This window comes from Vitis vinifera, chromosome 6, assembly GCF_030704535.1.
Source record: "Vitis vinifera cultivar Pinot Noir 40024 chromosome 6, ASM3070453v1".
Classification (NCBI taxonomy): domain Eukaryota; kingdom Viridiplantae; phylum Streptophyta; class Magnoliopsida; order Vitales; family Vitaceae; genus Vitis; species Vitis vinifera.
Genome location: NC_081810.1, coordinates 7,991,077 through 8,006,221, shown reverse-complemented (window position 1 = coordinate 8,006,221; position 15,145 = coordinate 7,991,077). Strand labels below are relative to the sequence as shown.

At 37.0% G+C, this 15,145-nt stretch overlaps 4 protein-coding genes across 4 annotated transcripts; all 4 read right to left on the bottom strand.

Moving 5' to 3' along the window:
- Positions 1 to 372: 372 nt before the first annotated feature.
- LOC100262142 (UDP-glycosyltransferase 87A1) lies at positions 373 to 2,745 on the bottom strand. The gene is made up of 2 exons (XM_002278051.5): positions 2,100 to 2,745; positions 373 to 1,399 (listed from the first exon to the last, which is right to left on the bottom strand). Exons 1-2 carry the CDS (start codon positions 2,590 to 2,592, stop codon positions 510 to 512), a joined length of 1,383 nt encoding a protein of 460 aa, XP_002278087.2. The 5' UTR covers positions 2,593 to 2,745; the 3' UTR covers positions 373 to 509.
- Positions 2,746 to 2,768: 23 nt separating this feature from the next.
- LOC100251984 (UDP-glycosyltransferase 87A1) lies at positions 2,769 to 5,178 on the bottom strand. Its single transcript, XM_002274384.5, has 2 exons — positions 4,559 to 5,178; positions 2,769 to 3,850 (listed from the first exon to the last, which is right to left on the bottom strand). Exons 1-2 carry the CDS (start codon positions 5,049 to 5,051, stop codon positions 2,967 to 2,969), a joined length of 1,377 nt encoding a protein of 458 aa, XP_002274420.2. The 5' UTR covers positions 5,052 to 5,178; the 3' UTR covers positions 2,769 to 2,966.
- Positions 5,179 to 6,508: 1,330 nt separating this feature from the next.
- LOC100246845 (UDP-glycosyltransferase 87A1) lies at positions 6,509 to 8,596 on the bottom strand. Its single transcript, XM_059737522.1, has 2 exons — positions 7,986 to 8,596; positions 6,509 to 7,919 (listed from the first exon to the last, which is right to left on the bottom strand). The coding sequence occupies exons 1-2, from the start codon at positions 8,494 to 8,496 to the stop codon at positions 7,027 to 7,029; spliced, it is 1,404 nt and encodes a 467-aa protein (XP_059593505.1). The 5' UTR covers positions 8,497 to 8,596; the 3' UTR covers positions 6,509 to 7,026.
- A 2,917-nt stretch (positions 8,597 to 11,513) lies between these two features.
- On the bottom strand, positions 11,514 to 13,129 carry LOC100241511 (zinc finger protein CONSTANS-LIKE 7). Its single transcript, XM_002274643.5, has 3 exons — positions 12,618 to 13,129; positions 12,199 to 12,348; positions 11,514 to 12,057 (listed from the first exon to the last, which is right to left on the bottom strand). Exons 1-3 carry the CDS (start codon positions 13,077 to 13,079, stop codon positions 12,013 to 12,015), a joined length of 657 nt encoding a protein of 218 aa, XP_002274679.2. The 5' UTR covers positions 13,080 to 13,129; the 3' UTR covers positions 11,514 to 12,012.
- Positions 13,130 to 15,145: the final 2,016 nt, after the last annotated feature.

Below are 15,145 nucleotides of genomic sequence, written 5' to 3'. Positions count from 1 at the left end.
TAACGTTTTCTTATATTTATATCTACAACAACCTAAATAACTAACTTCCTTCTTCAAGACGTTCTTAACCGGCTTCTGTTTGTTGCAGCTAACCTTGGTTTGTTGCACCTGATCTCGGTTTGTTGCAGCTGACCCCGGACAGTTACTTTCTTGTTGATCAGCTAGGTATCGTCTATCAGAACCATCATATGCATTCAAACATCTTTACTTGGTTCAAACATCGTATGTATGAAGTTTGAACGTTACGTGACAACCATTATTAGCTCAAGTGTACCATCTTTTACATTTAAAATGAACTTATTTAAGCTTATAACAACTATGGCTTTACTATAAAAACCTAGGAGTCATTCAGCGGACCTTATTAAAATTATGGATCAAGAAGATGGACTCATGTCCAAACCATTCAAATGTCAAGGCAAACGTCTTTTCATCAACAAGATATATGAAATAGTCATCCATGAAATATTTTCAGGGTAATAGGCAAGCTTCGATACGCAGTCGGAATCTGTTTAATGGCTGGGAAGTTGTGTGATATATCTGATAAAAGCATCCACGTTAGTTTCCGAGGATCCGCCTTTTGCAGCTGCTTCTTGACAAATCTTCTGAAGTTTTCTCGCTCTGCTCCTAATTTCTTTCCCTTCATTGCTTTCCAAATTCATAAACCTCTTCACAATCCCACATATTTCTTCTCTCTTCACCAAAGTTTCGACTCCCGCCTGCCCCTTCACCCTCCACCCGATCTTCCAATCCTCCACAGCTGCCTTACTGTTTGAAACTTGATCAATTCCTAGCGGAAAAGTCAGAAAAGGAAGCCCAGAAAAAAGGCCTTCGACGGTGGAGTTCCATCCACAATGCGTCCAGAATCCGCCTATAGAAGAATGTGACAGCACCTTCAATTGATTACACCAAGGCACCACCAACCCCATCTCACCACACACCTCTCTCACCCGAGAAGCTTCCCCACGCGCCACCCACAAAAACCTAACATCGCTGTCGCGCAACCCAGCTGCAATTTCATCCACCTGTGCACTCGCAACCGAATAAACGCTTCCGAAGGAGACGTACAGCACCGAGTTGCAAGGTTGGGAGTCCAGCCATTGGAAGTAGTTGAGGTTATCAGAACCAATAGTCACAGACGAACTATCTCTGATGTTGAAATAAGGTAATACAGGGCCAACGGGATAGATGGGGAATGAGAACATTGATTTCAAAGAGTCGATGACTTGGGGTTCTAGCTCAGAGACGGAAGTGAGGAGAAGACATTGAGCTCTGGGCAGCCATGAATATGCTTGTACGAACCGAGTCAAAGCTGGGTTTTGCCTGTGGAGCAATGATGGAAAATCTGCGATGCGGGTTGAAGAAAGTCCAGGGATGTAGTCCACGCGCTCTTCTCCCCTTTCTGCCATAATGCAACAACTAAGAATGTATCAGCTGCATGAGAAACTTTGGACTAGCTGTTTGGCAATTTTTCAAACCCATTCTAAAAAATTAGATTTTTGTGAAGAAGAAAATTTAAAACTATTTCTTCATATTTGAGTTCTAATCATTTTGTTTTTTAAAATAATTAATTTTCTTCTTCTTTTTTTTAAAGAATTAGTATCAAATTGAATTTGAAAGCGGCTACAAATGAGAACTTATTTTCTTTGTTTCCTAGTAAGTTATCTTAAGAATATGGAAAATAAGGATTTCTAAATATTCAATCAAATTTGTTGGCTTAAATTTTTTATTTTTTCAATTAATTTTTTATCTTAAATTTATTTTTAAAAATCATTTTTCTCTTAATAATTTTTTAATGAATTATATTTAGTAAAACAATAATAATTAAACAATTGCCAAACACCTCCTTTTGACTGTTATGCATTCCTGGGTGGTAGGCGGTTGAAAGTTGAAACTTAAGACAACATTGAAAAAAACCGTTGTACGGCTGTGATTTATCATACACAAAAATATTCAATAAGTTTGTTATCGTTATTGTTTAGAAAATCTTTCAAAAAGTAAATTAAAATTATCACGTGTGTGTAATTTTAAAAATAAATAAATAAAAATAAAAAGGGAAAAAAAGTGTGGAAAGGAATGCTTTGCTGACTGTAGTTACCCACCTGAGATATCAATCGGGTGATGGCCGTTCTGCACAAGGAGATCGAAATGGTGGAACATGGAAAACACCGATGCCGACATCGGAAAGAACGAGGCTACCGGAATACTCATTCGATTCCCGACGCTGACCGCCCAGAATAGAAAGGTATCAGCTAGTATTGTAGTAACCGGCGGTTCAAGCCGCTTCAGGAGCTGTTCAAACGGATCTTCCATCTTCGTCATAACAGCTTCCAAGAACCCAAGAAGGTTGGTGGCGCGAACTCTCTCCGAGGGGGTCACGTTGGGAATAGTGCCGAAGCGGATGTTATCCGGTTTACTGTCGGAGCCGATTAGCCCCAGCCACTCCTCCGTGACGACGAAGGTGATGAGTACGTCATCTCTTCTTGAAGCCAGCAACTTGCAGAAGTTCATCATGGGGTTGATGTGGCCTCTTCCGGGGACGGCCATGGCCACGACGTGGCATGATCTGGACCGTGAGACGTTGCTGGAAGGCATGTTTTCCGGTTTCGTAACGTAGTCCCTAGAGCAGATGCCAAAATAGAGGAAGTAGTAGAGGAAGATCGTGACTGACCAATTTGCTAACAAGGGCTTATTTAATAGAGAATTCACAGGAATTACCCCAGCTGTAGTACAATACAATAATTCAACTTTCACCTTGCAATTGAGCAATGTGTCAAATTATTAAATATTTTATTACCATTATTCTTTAAAATCACAGCCTTTTGATAAGACTAGTATTAGGGGTGTGACGAACTCAACTGGAATATAGGCCGCCTTATAGAAGATAATGGCCTCCAGGGACCCACTTGAGGGAATACATAATTGCACGAGACTAATAATAATAAATTAATAATGGAACAACACTAGGCTTAACGTTGTGAAATGTGGGAGATAAAGGTATCAAGATTAGTGTGGGAAGAACCACCTTTTGCAATTGCTCCTCTACACATCTCCTGAAGTTCCTTTGCTCTGTTCCTCATCTCTTTCCCCTCGTCGCTTTCCAAATCCATAAACCTCTGCACTAGTCCAGCAATTTCCTCTCTGCTCACCAAATTTTCCCATCCTACCTCCCTCTTCACCCTCCACCCGATCTTCCAATCCTCCACAATGTTCTTACTGTTGGGGACTTGGTCCCAAAATATAGGAAGTGTCAGCATTGGAACGCCTGCAAAAACAGCTTCTAGAGTAGAATTCCACCCGCAATGGGTCCAAAAACCCCCTACAGAAGAATGGCACAGCACCTTCAATTGGTCACACCAAGGCACCACCAAGCCTCTATCCCCACAACTCTCCTGCAACTGAGCAGCTTTCTCGCGCGCCACCCACAAGAACCCTATGCGACTACTTCGCAACCCAGCAGCAATTTCATCCATTTGGGCGCTCGAGACTGAAAGAAAACTTCCCAGTGAGATGTACAAGACAGAGGCTTCAGGCTGGGAATCTAGCCATTTCATGCAGTCAAGGTCACTGTGGGTGGTGGGGCTTGTGGACTCGTCTCTCAGACGTAAGTAAGGTATGGTAGGGCCAACCGTGTAGATGGGGCATGGAAATTTTGACTTCAAAGCGTCCACAACTTGGTGTTCAAGCTCGTATACAGAAGTGAACAGAAGATACTGTGCTTTAAGCACCCAAGAGCAGATCTCCAAAGCCCGATGCAGAACTCGTCGGCCGTTGCCGTAGAAGATTGACGGAAGGTCTAATATGCGCGTTGAGGAAATTCCCGGGATGTATTCCACTCGCTCCTCTCCCCTTTCTGCCATAGAGCCGCATGCACAAGCAAAGCAAAGTTCATTGATATTGGGCATTTGAAATCTATATGCCCTACCAAACTGAAGTTTTATTCTTTTATCACGGTAATTATCATTTCTCCGATAAATTAAATAGAAAATTACTTAATATGCATATTAAGAAAGATTAAAAATAAAATTAGTTTTCAAACATAAAAAATAAAAAAAATAAAAAATAATTTTTTTTTTTTAATTCTTAAGTGGATTTTTGTTCTAAAAAATATTAGAAAATATTTTCAAAAATTGCTTTCAACAAGATAGTTTTTCAAAATTGTTTTCTAAAGGGTTTTTCAAACAAATCTAAACTATTATTTATATTTAAATTCTCCAATAAATTTTAGTCATGATAAAAAAATTATTCTTTAAAGCTGTCTTTTAAGAATTATTTTTGAAATATTGTTTCCTCTTAAACTTTTCATAGTTTTTTTATTATTAAAAATCCAATTCATAATAATTTTACATGCTAATTTATCTTTTTAAATAATTTATTACTTAATAACCTTTTTAAAAATCATTAAAAAGTTGTAATATTTAAACAAGAAATTTTGAATAATTATAAAAAATCAAACCTAAGCCAACTGTCTAGAAAGTTTCTTTACCAAATCGTACTTTAAGAATCTTATTTTTTGGCTCATATGAAATGTTTCGTTCAGTACAGATGTCGCCTAACGTACCCGACAGATCAATTGGGAAGTGTTGGTTTTGAACAAGGAGATCAAAATGATGGAACACCGAAAACACCGCCACCGACATCGGCCACAACGACGCTACCGGAATATTCTTCCGCTGTCCAACTCCCACGAGCCACAGCAGGTTACTATCGGCTATAATAGTAGTCACCTGCGGCTCCAGCCGATCCAGGAGCTGCTCGAAAGGGGCTTCCATCTTCGTTGACACGGCTTCGATGAAGCCAGGGAAGTCAGCTGCGCGAACTCGCTCCGAAGGGATCACATTAGGGATCGTTTCGAACCGCACCTGATCCGGCTTATCACCGGAACCGAGCAAGCCGAGCCACTCCTCAGTGAGAACGAAGGTGATGAGGATATCGTCCTTTTTTGAAGCTAGTAGCTTGCAGAGGTTCATCATGGGGTTGACGTGGCCTCTACCTGGGTATGGCATGGCCACCACGTGGCATGCAGTGGTTGCTTCGCCGTCGCCGGAGTCCATACCAGGCTTCTTCTGTGGAAGACACTGAAATAAGAAAAGTCCCCGCAGCCACCACCTTGATGGCTCTTTCTTTTTCCCTTTTTTCCTGAGTTTCCACGCAGTTCAATTTCAGATAGAATTCCTTCATTTGATGGCTACTTGTGCGGCACAGACCAGCCGAAAAAGCTTTCAGACTGCTGTTTCACCACGTCTCTTAATGTGTGGAGTGTTGGGCTGAATAACCGAATGAGATATCTAGCCCAACAAAGCCCACATCCCGAAGGTGGGTCCAGTAAACAATGAAGGTGATGACGGTTCTTCGCACTCCAACCAAACTTAAAAGGGTGAATCATGTAATGGTAACGGTACGTTATCCAAAAATAGAATTATTACAAAATAATTCAATAAACATATAACATCATTCAAATTTTAAAATTCTCCTCCTACTTTTCTCTCTGTTACCCGACTATTCCATATGTTTTTATTTTTTTAAAACCTTAAAATAATAAGTCAAAAAAAAACTCCATCATACGTACTTGTTTCACACATTACTAACCATGTGACATTATTTTTCCTCTTTCTTCATTTTACCTAGAAAATAATACATTTTAAAAAAAATTTATTCTCGTTTACCATTTGATCTTTTCATATTTATTGATTTTAATTATTAATATACACTTTAAATATAAAATAATAATAATAAATAAATAAACATTAATATATAATAAATAATTTTGGAAATTTAAAACATAAGATTTTATATATTCATATTAAATAAAATATTTATCATATACTAATTAAATAAAAATATATTTATTATATTATTTTATTGCTTATATTTTTTATAAAAAATTTCATGTGAAAATTAAAATCAATTATCCTAATTTTTAAACTTTTTACTTATGATTACTTTAATGTAATTGTAATTTTTTAAAATTAAAATTTTTAATATTTTTAATTTAAAAAATATATAAAAACTTGGTTGTGATTCTAATATTTTACTTTATTAAAACTTTTAATTTTGTATTTATATAAAATAAAAATAAAATATATTTTTTATTAGAAAATTATATTTAATCATTTATATTAATTTTCTCTTAATTTAATTGAAAATTAAAATTTTTGCAAGTTGCTCATTAATAAACTCAACTTATGGAAAAGATGGTATCGCTTATTTTGTTCGACTGTCGCCTAAAGTGACGAGAAGAGAGCTTTACAGCACATGAGAAATACCCTAACTCATCAGCGTAATAGCTTTGGGCTAGACCGAGCCCACAAGTTGGGGGCCAATTTGTAAACGTGGGGCTTGATATCACCACCAAAACAATGAGATGAGAAATTCAGGTCCAACAAAGCCCAATTCATGTGGGTTGGGGCCTGCCAATAGTTTTCCTTTCAACAAGTTTTCATGTGTTTTATGATTATAACAAAGCAAAATTTAGTATGGTTAAAGTCAATTTTTTCACAGGCTAAAGATGTAACATGGACCAAAGGAAAATGCTTCTGCTCCCAATAGGTGATATACAGAACTTCATGATCCAAGTACAGATTTGAATATAGGCTAAGGTACAATGATTGGTGACTACTTTTCAGTATGACACCCAAAAATTATCCCACAACAAAAACATTCATTCACATGGCCACTAAATATTGCCAGTCAATATAATAATAGTCCAGTGGGGCCACATGGGACAACCAACTTGGCCCAATAGAGTACAGCATGCATAGTCAGCTTTTCCCCAATTGAATTGGGTCGTCCAGACTCCAAACCCTTGCGTAAGAGTTAAGACTACTAAGGTGGGGTTTGCCTATTTCCCCTTTTTCTAGAATATAAAAAAAATTCCTCAAGATAATCCATAATCCATAATCCATGGCAATTTTATTTTAATTCCAAGAGGAAACCGAAGAGAAAATCCACACAGAAATCAAATTTTTGTGTGGCCTTCAACGTGAAAACAAAATTTCACCTCCGAAGGCCAAATTCAGAGCTGTGTGATCAGCGGCGGCGGGATTGTGAAATGTGCGAGAGAAAGGCATCAAGATTAGTATCAGTTGAACCACCTTTTGCTATTGCTCCTCTACATACCTCCTCAAGGTCTTTTGCTCTTTTCCTCATCTCTTTCACCTCAATGCTTTCCAAATCCATAAACCTCTTCACAAGCCCACTAATCTCTTCTCTGGTCACCAAATTTTGCCATCCCACCTCCCTCTTCACTCTCCACCCAATCTTCCAATCCTCCACAATTTTCTTACTGTTGGGGACTTGGTCCCAAAATATAGGAAATGTCAGCATTGGGACGCCTGCAAAAACAGCTTCCAGAGTTGAATTCCACCCGCAATGACTCCAAAACCCCCCTACAGAAGAATGGGACAGCACCTTCAGTTGGTCACACCAAGGCACCACCAATCCTCCATCCCCACAACCCTCCTGCAACTGGGAAGCTTTATCACGCCCCACCCACAAGAACCGGACGCCACTGCTCCGCAACCCGGCTGCAATCTCATCCATTTGGGCACTCGAAACAGAAAGAAAACTTCCCAGTGAGATGTACAAGACGGAAGCCTTCGGCTGAGAATCCAGCCATTTCATGTAGTTAAGGTCACTGTGAGTGGTGGCAACTTTGGACTCGTCTCCCAGATTGAAGTAAGGTATAGTAGGACCAAGTGTGTAGACGGGAAACGAAAACTTTCGCTTCAAAGCATCCAACGCCTCGTGTTCAAGCTCGTACACAGAAGTGAACACAAGATACTGCGCTTTAGGCACCCAAGAGCACATTTCCAGAATCCGATTCAAGACTCTCTGGCCGTCGCCGGAGAAGACTGTCGGAAGATCAGATATGCGCGTTGAAGAAATTCCAGGAATGTAGCCCACTCGCTCCTCGCCCCTTTCTGTCACATCCACACTTGTTCATCAGTAAATGGAGAATCTATATAACGAGATTTGAGATTTGAGACCTTCTCGTTTTGTAATAACTGACAAATCAACTGGGTAATGTTGGTTTTGAATGAGCAGATCAAAATGGTGGAACACCGAAAACATCGTCGCCGACATCGGCCACAACGACGCCGCTGGGATATTCCTCCGGTTCCCGACGACGAAGGCGCACATTACATGAGTATCAGCTATGAGAGCAGTAACTGGCGGCTCAAGCCGATCCAGGAGCTGCTCGAAAGGAGCTTCCATTTTCGTCGAGACATCTTCGACGAAGCCGGGGAAGTCCGCCGCGCGAACTTGCTCCGAAGGAATCACATTGGGGATCGTTGCGAAGCGTACGTTTTCCGGCTTATCCTCGGAGCTGATCAAATCGAGCCATTCTTCAGTGAGAACGAAGGTGATGAGGATATCATCTTGTCTTGAAGCTAGTAACTTGCAGAGGTTCATCATGGGGTTGACGTGGCCTCTACCTGGGTAAGGCATGGCCACCACGTGGCAACCTGTGGTCCGTTTGCCGTCGCCGGAATCCATATCCGCCACTGTCTGACCGTTGTTACCGATTGCGATAGGAGAACCACACGCTACAATGATGTTGCAGAGGATGATTTATGATTTATGAAGGTACCACCCCTTTTTTTTTTTTCACAAATCTCCCTCAGGCCACGACAGTCAAACCGGCTTGGTCTTTGGGCTGGGCCCATGGCCCCTTAAGTTTGGACCCTTTCCTGGTGGGTGAGAGAATTAAATTTTGAATGGAAATCCCCTGTCTCTCTTTTTTTTTTTTTTTTTTTTGTGCGCTTTGTCTGGTTCTCGAACTGCTATTTGGGCCAGGCCACGTGTAGCTCCACAGTGGACCGTCTGCTGCTGAATTAGGTGCATTCAAGATTTGGGCCCATCGAAGCCAACTTCTCGAAATTTGGCCCAAATGGATTACTCCCGAAAGTTTAACCATAAGGAACCTGTGTTTTTAGGCGTTTTTTTTTTTGTTTTATAATAACTTTTAGCAGAGAATCCGAAAATAGAGAGTATGCTTTTTAACAGATTTTTATTCAGACGGAGAAAATTTAAAATAATAAAAAAAGTGTATTAAAAAAAATCAAATATATTCTACTTGGGACAAAATAACAAATGTCATCTTGTCTCCATTTTTCAAGCATTAAATTGAATAATAATAATAAAATCTTAATCATTAAATTTATATTGATTAAATTAAAAATGATTTTAATTAAATTAATTTACAATATAAGTAATTTGCCGAATCATACTAAATGCTTTTCAAAACAGGCCTAGATTTTTTGTATGATGTTACTGATAGTGAAATAATTGAAGTGGGATAATTTTGATTTTTGAAGGTGGGATGATGTAGCATATTCTAGGGTATCCCTTTCGTTTCTGACACAGCATATAAGGGAGACTTACCATTTTGTACCTTAAATTTCTGACACACACCTGCATTTTTGGGAGAATTGATTATAGGTTGTCTGCTCTTCCATTTTGCAACTGTGTTTCAATTCTATCTCACATGGCCTGGCCTGAGTGGTCAAGTCCATGAAGACCACCTTGATGTGGTTGGCCCAACAAACCAAATAGACTATTCATTAGGAAAAATAATTGATCCTAAGACATAGCCAACCAACCCAAATAATTTTTATTTTCAATCAGTCTCAGCATTTATTTTTCCAGTACATGTCATTAATTTTTTGACTTTAGATCCAACTTCTTTAAATTATTTCCTTTATATTACTTTTGACAACATGAAAAGTATTCAATATTGTCTCTTAAAAAAAAAAAAATCTATTTGAAGAACTTGGTATTGTTGATGATCAAACTATTTTGTCTAATTAAGGAATATTCATGTCATTGATTATTAAAACTTAAAAAGAAAATTTCTATCGCATTAGAAAAGTACCAATATTTATATCATCTTACTATCAGTATTTGGAAAATCGGACTGGACCATCGGTCCAATCGCCGACCGGTGACCTTTCCGGTCGGGTTCGGTCCAACTGTTAGAATGTCACCTCCTAGATGCCCACTCCCTTTTGATAATTAAATGGGCCCTGACAACCCCCAGCTGCCCCCCCCCCCCCCCCCCCCCCTTTTTGATCATTAAAAGGCCCAAGGCCCAATTAAACAATTTCTATTTGATTTAAATGTTTAATGTTTTTAACTCAAAATCTCACCTAAAAGATGTGACGTAAAATGAGTTGAAACACCACTCGGCTACATCCAATTTATTGTATCATATAGCAAAAAGAATATATTTTTTTGTTAAAAACAAATAAACATAATATAATTTTTTTTTAAATTATAAAATTGGTTAAAATTAAATAACTAAATTTTATTTTTTTTCAATATATTCACATTTAATTTAAATATTATGCATATTTCATTTAATAAAATTTAAAATATTAATATATTTGTAATTATGCATAAGATAAAAATTAAATATTATTGATTTTTAATTTATTTATATATATTTTTTAAAATTTATAATTAATTTTAATTTTAATAATATATTTATGATATCACGATTATACTACAATTTAATCATGATTTGACTAATGAACTATAAATCAATAATTTTTTCAATTCATTGATTCTATTTTGAAAACATTATTTACTATTTATACTATTTATCATTTATTATTTATTTTTTATATGTTATATTTTATCTTATATTTTGAAATAATGGATTTAATGGACATTTAGAAATCATATTTTGAAATTATGGGTTTCTAATTTCTATAAAAAAAAAAATCATATTTTTAAAATATGATTTTAAAAAATAATTTGAATACATACATGCCTATAGGTAAAGGACCAACTGGACCCAAAATTCCATGGAATGGGAGGCATGTCCATTCAGCAATTTTGGTAGTCCCTTTGTGCTGGCCCAAATTACCCAACCAGAGGAAGGCATCAACATCAGTCCTTCTCAAAATGCCCACAAAAAGTTCTAGTCTACATCCCATAATTGCATACTGTGTCTCCTGACTCTCCTCCCATCCCTTTTGTAGGACCACCTTGAAAAGGTCCAAAATTAGTTAGAAAGTGTCTCCCAAAAATATCTACCAATCCACCAAAAGGTTGGAAATTTTTTAAGTGGGGTTCCCTCTATTTGGCTTCTATGGAATATAAATCCCGTTTTCTCTCAAGTCTCAACCAATGCGTGACACACTTTCAATGCCATGGCCAGTACGTTACTGACCCCCCCAAAAAATAAAAACAAAATCTAAGTACTAACTACTAAATTTTCTTTGAAAAAGTTGGTTAGAAACTGATTTTGAATTTTTTTTAATAATTTTTTTGACAAAAAAACATATTTTTAAAAATTTGTTGTGAAAAATGTTATTTTTTGGAATATATTCAAGGTGTTTTTATTTATATTTTCATATCATATTTTGAATAATAATAAAAAAAATATGAAGTATAATTTAGAAACTTCTATGTTATTTGTTCTGAACTATCTGACCATCTATCTCATCAAATGAAAGGAAAATTAAAGAAAGTGAACAAGATTCATACAAAATAATTTACATAGCGAGTGAAAGAAAATTGTCCTCAGAAAATATTTTACCATGCAAAATAAAATTAATAATGACAATTCTCTGGAAGAAGCTGGAGGCTATGGAAAAAAAGACACTATAGCCATTAAACCTCATAAAAGGGAAAAGAAAAAAACAGAGTTGTATGAAAACGGTGGTGGATAGACATGAATGAGGACCACCACCACCACCACCACCATCACCATCACCATCAATGGACCACAGCCAAGCTCATCACTGCTGGTTAAACTCTTTGGGGGGCCATCACAATAGAGCAAAGAGAGAGGATAGACCCATGTCAGAGTATGCACGGTAGGGTCAATTGACCCATGATACACCTCACTTGCACCATGTAAAGCTCCACAAAAAGGCGCCATAGAAAAAACTTCGAGAGAGAATGAGAGATATTTTCATTGAGAGACAAAGCACAAAGATTAGCAAAAGTCCACAGCTAGTTGAGATATTTTTGTGAGATATTTCACAAGTTTGAGAGTTCTGATCATGTTTTCAGCATCTTCTCTGGAACCCTCTTCACAAATCGACCCTGCAACCAAAGGAATATTAATCTGTCAGTTCAATAGCAAGTAATAATATTATTAAGCATGTGATATTGTCTGTCAGAGAATGATTTTCTTTGGACATATAAATGTATGGATTGAGAAAGTCAGAGAGAGGACAAGAAAACCTTGAGTCTGGGTCTTTTATCTGCATTGAGTTTGCGCACTTGATATCTTATCTTCTTGGAGAACAATCTGGTTTGGCGCTTCTCTTTGTATCTGAGAACACTGGCTTCTCTTCTGGTTTTCTCTTCTTCCATTACGGGCACCTCTCCCATCTGTAAATCAATAAGTAAATGATCTTAAATTCAAAGAAAGAATCCACATAGCTAAAAGTAAAACCACACCTCTATAATTTCAGTACTGTTTGTTTCTCAAGAAAGTTCAGTGGCTCACCCTCCCAATATTGATGTTGTTCACAAGTGGAAACAACTCTTTTCAACAAGACTTAGGTAAATCTAAATGGAGAGAATTTGAGAGACTGAGCAGAAGTGGGGGAGAATGAAAATTGAAGAGAAGAACAGAGGAGTAGGAATCGAATACTAACATAGCTAGTGTTTTTGAAGGAAAGAGAGCAATCATCAGCCCAAAGAGACCCACGATCGGACCAGGCTTCTAAGACTTCTTGATAGTTCAAGTTTAAGTTCAGAGACATCATCTTCTCATCACCATCCCCAGACCCAAAATCCTCTCTTTTTATGACTTTCCCATAATGGTTTTCTTCGTTGAACTTCTGCTCTCCTAGTTGCTCATCTTCTTCTTCTCCAACTGGGAATTCTTCTTCCCAGTCCATGAAGTCCCAATTAAGGTGACCAGCACCGCACATACTTTTTCCTGGAATCTTTTCTTCGTCTTCTTCATCAATGCCCAGAAAGCCCTCCAGTTCCATAATATCCATGTCTTCATGGCCGTAAACCTGTTTGGCATCAGAGAATTTGGTGAGGATGGTGTCTGGCACTTGCTGCTCTTCCTTCTTTGGGCTAATTAACAAAGAGTTGTACCTCATCATCTTTTCTCCCTACCTTTGTCTCTCTATGCATGGCAATTTGAATATAACAAATGAGCAGCTGAAAATCATAAAATAAATCTTTTTCTTTTTTTCTTTTTTTTTCATTTTTTGCTTTTGCTGTCATCTGACGTGGTACCTTATCCTCCCCCCATTGGTTGGTTCATGGCCTACTTCTCCTCATAGGCTGAAAGACTCCAGCTAGGAGGGGCCCAAGTTTCCTTGTTGAAATGTTTGTATCAAGAGGCACGTGATTGGAAAATATCGATAAAAATCATAAAGGGAAGTCTTTTTGGTATGTGGGTGGGGCATGAAAATGGGTGGGTGCCAATCAGCATCAAACAATTTGAAAGGTATAAGCGCAGGCAAGTTCTCCACTTTCACCCCTCTCTAGAATAATAATGCTGTTCATTTTTCCTCCAAATTCCAAAGGCTGATTCTTTGCGTAGGACATGAAGAATAGAATTGCTACAGAGGCCAGTACTATTAAAGGCAGGAAATTAAAAGGACAAATTTTTTTAGAAAGCATTACACTTAGTGACAATTTTTGTGATTACCCACTTAATTTCAAGGTTGCATCCAGATTCATTATACTTTGTGGCATATTGTTGTTTGATCCGACAATTTTGAGTTCATTCACCGACAAAACAGCACTCTCATGGTGCATTTTTGGTTCATCATGGGTGTCAAGCTGATTGGGATATCAATAATATGGCGCACCACATAAAGGTATGTGTCTTTATGTTAATGGGTTCATGTACCACGTTCTTCTTTGTTGTTACTAGTGGGGATACATATCAAAGAACAAGATAAACCATATCGTACGATGTGCACGCTTTATGCTCATGTTTTTCTTTGTTATGTGAGCAATGGTAATTATGGTATAAGTCCATTACAATATCAATTAGGTACCTATAAATCATATCGTATCATATGTATACTTTCGGCCTCGTTATTTTGTGTACCTAAATTGGATGTCATAATTTTGTAATTTGATCTCATCCTTTTATGTTATAATCTAGTTTATTTTATCTTTTAATCTTGAATACTTGTGTCATCACCTCACAATTTAGATTTTATTGTACATTTAGCTGAGGAATTTTTCTTCACTATATCAACTAAAGAGAATATTTAATTAGTCCTTGTGATCTTTTCATTAGTATGTTAGAAGAACCGACATTGGAAGTCACCTCACCAATGCTATGATAGGCCTCTTTCATGGATTCTCTAGTCAAGATGGAAGAAGCAATACCGCGGGGTAGACTAGTCAGGTGATCATATTTTCCATTCCTGCCACGGGTTTTTGAATAAATGGTCTGTGCCAAGCTGTGTGCCTCTTAGGAAAATGATGTAGCTGCTATCATAACATCGATCTGCCCAAGTCAACAAATGACTCCAAAGGAGCACATGTCAAAAGAGAAAAGCTTGTTTTAGGGAAGTGGCTTAATAGATTGTTTGTTTGAAAATTTGTATTCCAAATGAACTTTTGATTAAACAGCTAAAGGCTAGTTTGGAAATGTTTTCAGAAAAAGACAGTTCTTAATTATTTTTAGTGATAAAAAATTCCCTTTAGAAACTCAAATCTATAAAGAATCCATGTTTCTTGAACATTAGCCTATTTAAAGGATGTTGCTGAAATAGATTGTTAATTTGTTCGAAAATTTGTAAACCAATTTATAGTGAGATTGATCTTATATCAAGAATTAAGGCCCGAAAATGTTTTTGAAAATTATTTTTAAGGACTATTCATAAAACCAACTTTCCATTGTTTTCGGTAATAAAATTCTATTTATAAACTCAAATATGAAAAACAATTTTCATGATTACATTTTGTAAAGATACCCATATAAATGTTTTTAAAATATTTTTTATATTTTCAATTATTACTCAAAATGCTTTATAAAAAGTAACCGAAAAAAATACCTAAGATATGTTTTAAATTGCCAAAAAATTTCTCAAAACTGTTTTCTGAGTTAAAAACCCTTTTGAAAACAATTTGCTACTAGAACGGAAGCACCAAGGCGATATGACTTCCATCTAACTTTTAGATATGTGAATCAATATACACG

Excerpts from the sequence above, each read along its gene's own strand:
- LOC100262142 (XM_002278051.5), bottom strand. The coding sequence starts at position 2,592 with ATGCCTTCCAGCAACGTCTCACGGTCCAGATCATGCCACGTCGTGGCC. Across the intron at positions 1,400-2,099 it reads TCACCCGATTGATATCTCAG|AAAGGGGAGAAGAGCGCGTG; the intron begins GTGGGTAACTAC and ends GCATTATGGCAG.
- LOC100251984 (XM_002274384.5), bottom strand. The coding sequence starts at position 5,051 with ATGGACTCCGGCGACGGCGAAGCAACCACTGCATGCCACGTGGTGGCC. Across the intron at positions 3,851-4,558 it reads CTTCCCAATTGATCTGTCGG|AAAGGGGAGAGGAGCGAGTG; the intron begins GTACGTTAGGCG and ends GCTCTATGGCAG.
- LOC100246845 (XM_059737522.1), bottom strand. The coding sequence starts at position 8,496 with ATGGATTCCGGCGACGGCAAACGGACCACAGGTTGCCACGTGGTGGCC. Across the intron at positions 7,920-7,985 it reads AGTTATTACAAAACGAGAAG|AAAGGGGCGAGGAGCGAGTG; the intron begins GTCTCAAATCTC and ends TGGATGTGACAG.
- LOC100241511 (XM_002274643.5), bottom strand. The coding sequence starts at position 13,079 with ATGATGAGGTACAACTCTTTGTTAATTAGCCCAAAGAAGGAAGAGCAG. Across the intron at positions 12,349-12,617 it reads CCTTCAAAAACACTAGCTAT|ATGGGAGAGGTGCCCGTAAT; the intron begins GTTAGTATTCGA and ends ATTGATTTACAG. Across the intron at positions 12,058-12,198 it reads ATAAAAGACCCAGACTCAAG|GGTCGATTTGTGAAGAGGGT; the intron begins GTTTTCTTGTCC and ends CTTTGGTTGCAG.